The sequence below is a fragment of the Bremia lactucae genome, linkage group LG7 (genome assembly GCF_004359215.1).
Source record: "Bremia lactucae strain SF5 linkage group LG7, whole genome shotgun sequence".
Classification (NCBI taxonomy): Eukaryota; Oomycota; class Peronosporomycetes; order Peronosporales; family Peronosporaceae; genus Bremia; species Bremia lactucae.
The window spans coordinates 2,498,584-2,509,526 of NC_090616.1; the positions used below are offsets into that span (position 1 = coordinate 2,498,584).

The following is a 10,943-nucleotide window of genomic DNA, read 5'->3' on the forward strand; positions in this document are numbered from 1 at the left end:
CAAAGGTATATAGCAGTGGCCTTAATTTAAAGGGGTTTGGTAAATTTACCTGGGGAAAAATAAAGGAAAACAAAATAAATTGTGTATTAATAATTAATACTTTACTGTATGCATCAATAAAAACGGTGTATTTTGATGCGTTTTACAGCAATAAATAGCGAGGCCGGATCGCCGTTCGACGTTTTCGCGGAGTTATAGGCCTATAAATGATAATGTTAGTTGTGATAACTAGTAAATCAACAGCCCTATCATGCGCCGATAGACTCAGTTTAAAGAAGCAATGTGAGAAATTATTTGCCGTACTTTCTTTTAGCAGACGGCGGAGGAGAAAGTGCTGGACCCTCGGCAACTATGCGAGCTAAAGCGATTTGTTAAAGTGTTGAATCCTCGGCAACTGCGCGAGCAAAACTGATTCGTTGAAGTGCATAAAAAGAAAGTACTTGCCGACGAGAACAATTAAAATTAACAATGCTTTCTGATTAATTCGCGAATAGTAATATCGTTTACCTAAATGGGAAAAGATCACTCTTACGATTATTCAATGCATTCGTACTACACTTCGATGTCAATGCCAAGACGCTTGAGTACAATTTCCATGGTATCATCCCTATGAATGCTACTGGCATTTTCACAGATATGGACATAAGCATGGAAAAGGGCATCACCCACCTGACTGTCAACTTTGTGGGCCAGTGAGTAGTTGAAAGCATTGACAGTCGAGAGCCAAATTGTCGAGGACGCTGCCACGAATGGAATGGCACAAAATGCAAACATATCTTCGACCACCAATACACCATTCGAGGCTAAAATGTGCTTCGTTTTGTACAAGTAGCGTCCTATACTCGAAAGGATTGCGTCTCCTGTACATGAGCTTGGGATGCGGAAGTCGCCCAGTAGCTTCTTGACCTTGGGTTTTACCAACTTTCGGTCCATAAGAAAGCATGGCATTGCCATGTTTAGCAGATTGTTACCTTGAATCGCCACTTGCTGCTTCGCGGTCCGAGCGAGGTCCCAAAACTTGACCGTTTTCATATCAACGCCCTCCGTGGCTAGCCACTGCAGTGGACTATTCGTTACGTACAGCCCCACTTGCCTCTCTTTCGCAGGTTTTGGCATCCGTTGACGCATATTGTAACAAAGGTCAAAGACGAGCTTAAAAGGACCTTGTGGCTCTTCCGTGTCATTTAATTTTCGGTCGACTTTACTGGCGTGGTAAAACGCCAGCACGACGATCGAAACTAGAGCACTTCCAAGAGTTACATCTTCTTCCTTGCATCTTCGCAATGTGTTTTGCATATTTGTGGGACTACCAGCGAGGCTAAGTAAAGTCGTGCTGTTGGATTTTAAAGGAACACCAAAATCCACTTGATCTTCGCGTGGGGTTAGAACAGGTCTGAATGCTTTCATAACTTTGATGAAAGCAGATCCACCTACTAGTGCCAACATGGTTTTCGCAAAGGGCTTGAGCCACCACGGAGTACTTTTGAACCACATGTCGTAGAGCGACGGTAACAACGGCAATTCATTCACTGGTTTTGCAGCTTCAATTGACAGCAGCGCAACGTGTTCGAGCGTGTCATTGACAACGATTTGGCCCGAGTCCCCATCGGACATGACATGGTCCGAGAAGACAAAAAAACGAGCCTTGTTCTCTTCCCTATTGACCCACACTGTCAAGTAGAACATAAATTGGGTGAAGCGGTCGAATGGAATTTCCGTCTCGGTTTGTACAAATTGGTTCCAATTTGACCATTCGGCAACGTCCTCGCTCGAGTCGAAAAATTCACGAACACGCAACAGCTTCTTGGCATCGACGTCATCCAGTGTAATGGGTGGTTGGACTTCAGCCGTATATTCCTTGTCTTGGACGACTAGCGCGCGCAGACGTGGATGACGATTGAATGTCTCCATGACTGCGGTTGGTAAATATTTCAGCAATTGGTCCATGTCGCCACTTATGGCGATCGCATGGCAGCATTTGATTGACACGTCCGGCTCCGCAATGCCAAAGCGCTCGATACCACGCAGACGAAAGCGGCGTTTGGTACCTTCGACGGCATTCGAAGAAATGCAGCTCATTGCTTCGGATGTTGCAAGTTTCGCGCAAATTAAATTGTGATCAAATGCATTCATTCAATGGATACAGTCCTGAGAATTTTGAAAGAAGAAGGCAAGCAGTCTGGATCAGATTTGTAGTGGTCGTTTTCCTGGTAGCATTTTTATATTTCCTCGGCAGTGCCTTGGTGAGCTCGTGAGATGGGTCTTTTTACGGTACGCAAGACATTTGACTCATATCAGCTGTAAATTTATTGGAGCATACCTGCAACAAAGAGGGAAATCGTGCATGTCTCGATATTATGGGGACTATGCACTCAGCCTAACCGCTGGGCTCCTTTCTGGTGTCCTTTGTATTGTTGTGACGAGGGAAGCGACGCGTGATGGCGAAACGCTTTCGAATGCGACACATTTCCTTAAGCAAGCAATGCTGTTTTTGCATTAAACAGTAAAGTATGTTCGCAATGAACGACTATGATTGAATAATTTATCATTAAAGAGGCGATCGAATAATTGAACCAGCAAATAATGTATGTGGCAGCTCATAGAAATTACATTTTGCGAATAGTAAATAGTGCGACATTATTGTTAGCGTGGAATTCTTCCATAGTGAATAATAGCAAAGAAAAGATTACAAATGTTTCTTTTTTGCTCGCGATGAATTCAACTCCGCTTTTAGAGCATGATTGTCCAATTCATTAAAGTGATTGTTCGAGGACTGTTTTTTAACTACGACCAAGCATTTTTCTTTAAAAACTATTTCTTGAATTAAACAATCAGTCACGGTCCAGAAACTGTATCATTTCCCGCCACCTGCCCAGATCAGAATATCGATTTTCTCACCGAATATAAAATTGTCAAAGTTTTTTACGAATACCTCGTTTCACAATTGACAAGTTAGCATTGTTCGGTTGACACAATTGTCACAATGGCACAAGAACAATGCATTTTCCACAATACTAATTCGATGTGATTTTGAGGTAGCCTGGTAAGGCGGAGCTTTCGAGTTTATTTATTTTCTGCAAGCGACGTCACATCCGATGTGCTGCGGTCTGAACATTTCATCATTTTTAGGGCTTGGCACAAATCGAACATTTGACAGTTCAAACAAGTTATCCTTGCTGTACGTTAAATGTGCTACGATCTGACCAGCTGTACGTTAAATGTGCTACGATCTGACCATTTCATCCTCTTGAGCGCTTGGCACATCAACCAATTGATAGAATTGAGTGAGTTATCCTCGCTATGTATTCAATGACAAACCTAAACCTACAATTGCCCTGCATTTATCGTATCTCCTTGACGTTCTTCGTCGAGTGGGAACACGGTAGGAGGTTAGGCGAACTCAAAATATTTGAGCTTGATTCCGTGAGGGCTCAAAAGCGAAGGGCGCAGCTTTGTAAAAAGGAAGCAAGTGGAATACTGATCGCATCATGAGATTACAAATTGCAGCTCGAGACTGTTTAAGCATTTTTAGCCCATAGCCACGAAACTATTAAGAAAAAATCAAAGGTGACTATTGAATCTACACGGTAAGCTCTGCTGTACCTAAATTTTAGCGGCTGCACATTTAAGACAAGACTTTTTCCTTTCTTAAAGTTCTTTCAGCGCCGCATATTCCTGAATACAGTATTGTCTTTAATTTACTTGGACCAGGAGTATGAAAAATTGATCTTGCGCTAAAACGCGAGGTAGTGGTTGATCTGAGGCAGCTGTGTTCTCTTGCTAAATACAGACGGTACCTACGAAAATAGCTAGATAGATCATTGGACCAAGGGGGAAAACATAGATTTGCTTGATTTAAATCAAATTCTGGTGTGATATTCGTGACTCGATTGCCATAACAAAATTCCCTTTATTAGGGCGTCATCTTGCTTCCTTAAAAGTTAAATGCATCGATCTCAGCATCATCATCACGTATAGTATATAAACGAATCCTTGCAAAGATCGGGTTTCGTTACAGCCAGAAAAAGCGTAGCAAAAATACAAGATCATTGTAGACTTCGCATCCAACAAGCACCAACAACCGTCTTCGCTCGTGACTCAATGTTGACGTTACGCTATCCTTTCATGCATTAATCTATTGAGATACAGTGTGGTTCGAAGAAGAGTTTATAAAGCTACAAAGTGTAGAATAACACGAAGCGGGACCAATTGGTAAGGTACAATTCACATTATTGGTTAAATACTCTTTTTGTAATGGGGCACACATCGGTTGGAGAACCGTTGTTGTGGTACATTTACATTATGGGTAAATACCCTTTTATCAAATAATAAAATAGTTAGTTACTTAAATCCCATTTCTTATGGGTAATAAATGTGGTCGCCGCCAGATATAAATCTATCGGCCAAATTCTATTTTGATTAGCTAGGGTAGGGTTTTCAGATTTAAATTATTAAATAAAGTGCAGTTTCCTTTTGATATTAAAGCGTTAAGTGCCTTCCTAAGGCTTGCGCATTGATCTGTAAGAGATAGAAGCCTTTCTAAGGTATATCCTCTTCGGCACTAGTTACCACTTGGTTCTACGAACTCCTGAATCCTTTGAACTAGGATTCCTTAAGCTTTGACAGCTTGTACGACTCCCTGAGTTGTTAAACCCATAAGTTCAATAGAACTAAGTGACTCTCTGAGTCTGAAAGTCTTCCTCTGACTTTAGGAGCGAGGTAGCTCCGCTACACTTTTCTTATTTTAAAATAGGTGATTCCAGATTCGCTGAAACAGCTAATGACTAGCATGTTTACACCGCCTGATCAGGCTTTTCATATGCGATCACCGGCTCATAGCTACTCGTCAGGGTAAACGAACCCTAGGGACTATGCCTAGGAGTGTAAAGCTCTCATCGCCGATATGCATCACGACCCGGTGAAAAAGGCAACTGTAGTAATCGTCTTTATGAGGATCTCAATGAGGGCGTTGCCCGGTCCGATCCCATCCTATTACTTTCACTGAGGCAGTTGCCATAGCGCTATGCGCTGACTTCGACTTAAAAGTCCCCTCATTTTAGCACGCCCGTTTACGCACTAGCTCTTCGAGTACATCGGGATAGTCTTATAGGCTGGAATCCATGGACCTAAGCTTCGCCGAGGAGAGGGAAAAAGTACGTCAGCCTGCGGACAGCTAAAAACATCCGTCGATCCTATATGTGCGAAAACACGAAACACTTACGCCTTGCTTATCCCCTACGCAACGGGCGCAAAGCTCGGAAGAGCAACAATCTCAGCTTATACTAGAAATTTAGTACGGTGCGAAAAAGCGTCGATACAGTAGGTGCGGGGCACCTACTGAGGATGACCTAGAATCTGTTAAACCTCGAGCAGGTGAGAGTAAACAGGATCTAGACCCAATTAGCTCTGTGCGCAATGTCACGGGGCGTGAACACAAACCTGGCTTGTTGCACGCTCAGGCGACTGTGAAGGAATTAAATAAGCGATGGTAAAATTTAATTGAATCATTGGCGTCTTGCAATTATGCTCGGCGACTTTCCCTTGAAAGGAATTGGCAACATGTCGAAGCGCTTAATGTGCACGAACGTGATATAATCACCGTTCGCTTAGCGACTGGGACTTGTGTTACTGTTCCTAAAGCTCCACTGAAGTTAGGTATAAAGTTTCAGGACTTTGACATAGTGGAACGCTGTCACGTCCTTGATTTGAATTCGAGATATGATCTCATCCATGGTATGGCCTGGCTTGAACGCCATGAGCCATGGATAGATTGGAGGTCTAAGACGTTAGGCGCAACGCGCAATGTTCTTAGTTTAGCTTTAGAGAATCATTAGCCCACCTTTGCTAGGCGACAAAAGAGCAACTGGCGCAAATCACTGACCGAATCTGTCAGTGTGTTAGACATTAGTATGTCTGAGTTAATGAACTCAATTGTTGGAAACACTAATTCTAATCCCCCGACTCAGAAAGGGATGGAACGGCACGTGTTTCGTCAAGTGACACTCGGTGCAATAACGAATCACTGAATGCTAAAAGCTTGTAGGGCTAAGGCCGAGTCAATAAGGGTGTAATGTTCCTTAAGACACGTAGGCTGGCACGTCTAAAAAATCCACCGAGTATTGTCGGCCGATGTGGCACCATATTGAGTTTCAGTCGTGACACTATTGGCAGGTTGCCAAAGCATTTCGGGTCAAACATTTTAATGCACGCGAAGTGACAGGTAAACGATCACTGAACAAGGAGTTAAGTTACAGAACTCATCGTAAAATGTCGGATTGGATACTAGCTTTGGTACGTAACCAATGAAGGTTTGGGAATCTCGGGGGCAATAATGTCCCGGTCTCTGCTTCGGGACAGGACTCTACTTCGGGACAGGAGAGACGCAAAGCATCTATAACCTTACAAAGTGATACGAGCAAGCAGTTGCATATGCTTGTAAATAGTGTTATCGGTAACATCGAGGGAGAAGTTAGCCTTGCGGCAATCCTTTCATTACATGCTCTTTTAAAGCTACACAAGATGTCTATTGATGAGTGCGGCCGAGTCTTAAAGGCTTACGACTTATCTGAGATGGTGGTCATTCGACAAACAATCGAGTTGAACTCATCGTCGCTGTCTTGGGGGTCACAAAAGCTGTGCGTAGTGCGCGAAGTGGATCATCGATCCTTAAAGATCCCACTATCCATTCTATTCCTTAGTTAATGAATTCCAAGATGTGGTGCATACCAATTTTTACCTTCAGATAGAGATGTCCGAAATTGACTTGGTTGCTGACACCAAAAACTGTGTCACAAGACAATGGCCTTTACCAAGGGAGCAGTGTGACGTCATTGACGATTTCTTCCGTGCTAAGCTCGAGGCTGGAATGGTACGAGAGAGCAAATTTCCTCATTCGACACCGACATTTTGTGACAAAAAGCCAAATGGTAAATTGTGCATTGTACATGCTTATAATAAGCTTAATGCTGTCATTATAGCAGCACAAAAGGCCATTCCTCCGAAGGATGTTCTATAGAACAATATGGTGGGATGCACGATGTACAGTGGACTTGACTTACTCGTTGGTTATTACCAACTACTCATGCGAGCTAGCGACATCCCGCTTACAGCGGTTAGCACCTCAAGCGGTATGATTAGTTATGCCACAAGGGCTTCTTAACGCCCCGGCGACATTTAATCGTCTAGTGACGCAACTGTTCCGCCCTTATCGAGGGTATGTTCAGGCTTAATTTGATGACATTGTTGTCCATAGCCGTGCGGGGCAGGGTCGGTCGGATGTAAAACCCATATAGACCATTTACGAGCAGTGCTCGAGCGTAAGCGCACAAACAAATTGTATGCCAATGCATCTAATTGCATTTCTGGCGCAGAATTTTTTTTTCTAAGGGTGCTTCATTGGGAAGCGAGGCCAGTCAAACGTCTGTGGCTTATTACCATTATTAAATTGAACCATGGACAAAACAGCAGGCTTAGTGGTTGTTACGTCGGTATCTAAATTGTACGTGAAGGTCAGAAATTTCAGCAGCGAACTGTCCATCACGAGACATTAGAGCGGATCCCGCTAAATAAAAGCCATAGTAGATTGGCCGGTTCCTAAGAATTAATAGGATTCCCGTTAAGGTTGAGTCTCACCAATTATTTGCACAAATATCGCAAAACTTACGCTGATATGGATAGGCCATTATCCAATCTATTTAAAAGGATACGGGTTGATGCTGGACTAGCACCGAGAATAATGCTTGTAAAGCAGGAAAGGATGGTCTTATCCATGCCCCGATTATGGCTCTACCGAATCAAAATTGGCCTTTGCGTGTCGTCTGTGACGCGCATCGGATTTTTTGTGCTCTGTTACAAACAGACAATGATGGGCGCGAAAATGTAATAGCGTTCAAGTCTAGATAGCTTAAAGCTGCGGAAAAGGACTACCCAGTTCAAGATAAAGAGTTACTTGCCATGAAGTATGCTCTTGTCAAGTTCAGACTTCATCTGCTGGCTCTAAGCCTATTGTGCTATACAGATCACGCGTCTTTACGCACTGCGACCAAGTCGCCCCATCTATCAGAGAGAATAGCTCGATGGCTTTCATATTTCGCCGAATACAATTTCACGGCGAAATTAAAGCCTAGCAAGCAGAATGGTTCGCTGATATCTTATCACGCAGTCCGAATTGTGAGCTCTCATTCAACGACCGTGTCACATATTACTGATTTAACACGTTCGCTTTACGCCAAGGATGAACAGTTTGTAGCTCTCCTCAAGCTCGTAAGATCACTGAGTCGGACGTTTAATTATCGGCACGTTTGCATGCGAGGTTACATCGATTGTCTAACAATAACGACCTGTTGCTTTATTGCACGGATGCTGCGGATACTCTGCGCATCGTTGTCCCTCATGATGAGAACTTAAAGTATCGGATCCTCTATGAGGCGCAGGATACCGTTCGTGGTGGTCATCTATGGTGAGTGAGTGGTGGTTAGCGAAGAATGAGTGGCAAATAGCGGCTCGCTAATAATATTATACTTTTATTTTATTTTCATCTTGTAGGAAATAACATAAACAGTATTCCTCTTATAGAAGTTGATAGCTAGGAAACGGGGCACCCCGTTAGAGGTACCCCTTGAAGTTTGCTACAATCACCAACAAGCGCACTATTAGCGGCTGGCCCATCTTGAAGAGCTCTAACTTTTTGAAGACAAGTTCTTTTATTTTTTTAACCCTCACCTGTCGCGACAAGACCTTCATGTTGCCTTAGACCCGCGCCTTAGCTGATAGTTCCCTTTCCCATGCTCACAAGGAGGCGGCTTCTGAATGCAAGACTTGGTCCGCTTAATTGATAATTAAATGTAACCGCGACGAAATAATATTGTTGCATTTCGCCTTTCCTGATGAAAAATGCATAATGCTACCGAGTCATTTCGTTCAATGTTTTGCTCGATATTATTGTATATTACGGCTCTTACCTACGCACGGTACATAACATTGATGTAGACCGGCTTTATTGTGCTGCCCTGTTTCAAACGAAGTGTTCCGGTACATAAATATTGTGTCCTATACGAGGAATAATAAATTTTAATCCTATAAGATTATATAAATAAAGAAGTACGAATTTATTATCTTTCATTAATTTTGACATGATAGTTCCAATACTACCAAATTTGGTAATATTGGCGCAATAAGACATGATTTCTATTGACTGGTTGATTCAAGTTTAAAACAACCCCGCCAATCGTTACAAGACACTATTAGGCGCCGCGCGAGGAGGCGCGCATTGCATAGTTAGCTATTATTAAAAATATCAAAGCTAGTAGATAGAAGATCGTTCTGAAGGAGCTTAACTTTTTAATACAGTTTAACTTTTTTCCGATTCTACTGCCGTATAATTTCTTAGTTTTTAGACACTTCCTCTGGACGTCGTATAGTGAAGCCTCAACTTTACTGTAATCACTCTATACACTAGCAAAAGGTGCCTTGTTTCACCTGGTAGCATTTCGTAGTCCGTTTGATGGCTACGCACGTTCTATTCAATATAGACATGTTCGATGAAGAAGGAGGGAGCTTTCAAGCCCTTCAAGAAGGCTATCATTTACGCGTGAGAGGCTCACTTATTTGAGTGACCTTGAATGGATAGCGATCGAATGCACGAATTCTTTCGCAGGCGGAGCAGCCCTTTGCGCCATGCTGCTCGCTCTGAACACAGATGAAAAAAATGCGGCCATAGCCGAGTTCAAATACAATATGAACTCGACGAGGCTCAAGAATAAGTAGCATTGCTTCACCGGCAAGGCTCTCAACACGCGGAGGTGTTGAAAGAACAGGGTGCTTAGTACTTATAACTGTTGAGACGACAACATTTACATGCTGTTAGCGGGCTGGCGCTTCCACGTCGACCCAAAAGCTGTAAGATAGAAATCCTTAAGTTTAAAGTAGTCGACGGCGTCTCCCTTTTAAGATGGCTCGTCGATTAGACGACGCCATTGAAGCTGTGCATCAATGATGATGCGACAAAAGCAAAATTTGGCATGTCCAACTCAGCCGGACGTTTAAAGTCATGGGCCTTAGGGCTCATGCTTCACGACCCATTGATGTTTGGATCGTGATCGGAGTTTAAGACCCGGCTTGGGCAAACACTGAGCCGCCACGTGCCGATCTCAGGGCTCGATCCAAGCTCCTGAATTTGAAGCAGGGCAAGCGTGATCTTTACATTATATCCAACATACACGATACCCAGTAACTTGGATCGTGAGTCATCCAATAGATGAACAAACACACGTAATTATTTTAACTAAAAGTCTTGCAGACGATCCTGTTAAGACTCAACTATTCCGGCTTTTATTAGTCGCTCGACCAAGCGATATCCGTAGCGGAACAGGAGGACTTCAGCCTGAGACAGGCTTTCGTCCACTCTGGGGCCTCTCTTCCACATAAACGACAAGAAAACGGAGGTGCAGAACTCATGGACCTCTCATATGTGGAGAGCTAGAAACCTCGCTCTTTAAATCATGAGCGGTTGCAGAAACGCAACCGTTGTCAAAAGATGAACCTCTTCGCCCTTGAGTGCCCCACGCCCAGTGCCAAGAAATACTGAGCGGAAAGATCAACCTCCTGCTAGGAACAGCGGAGGACGCGGATCTGATGCTTTTGCGAAATCGTAACGGCGAGGCGGATCGTCAAAATTCACAGGGGTCAGTAGGTGCGGAGCGCCCTACTGATTCAGCAACGTCAAAAGAATTTGCAGGTCTTTTGACCAAAGTCGCTCCTCACACACAACATTGTGCGTACTTGCCCCAGGTGCTGGGATTAACCTCATCGCTTGAATATAATAGTGGCAAATAAATTGCCACTAAAGGCCCTAGTCGATTGTGAAGCATCGAACAATTCGTTCGACGCTAATTGCTAGAAGATCGCAGATACTAATTTACTGAGCGCGAAACTCCTTAAGCAAT

At 43.4% G+C, this 10,943-nt stretch overlaps 1 protein-coding gene across 1 annotated transcript; it reads right to left on the minus strand.

Annotated features, from left to right (window-relative positions):
- Positions 1-552: 552 nt before the first annotated feature.
- Positions 553-2,079, minus strand: CCR75_006480 (uncharacterized protein; the record flags this gene model as incomplete). Its single annotated transcript, XM_067964550.1, has 1 exon — positions 553-2,079. The coding sequence occupies one exon, from the start codon at positions 2,077-2,079 to the stop codon at positions 553-555; it is 1,527 nt and encodes a 508-aa protein (XP_067816048.1).
- Between the last annotated feature and the right edge of the window lie 8,864 nt (positions 2,080-10,943).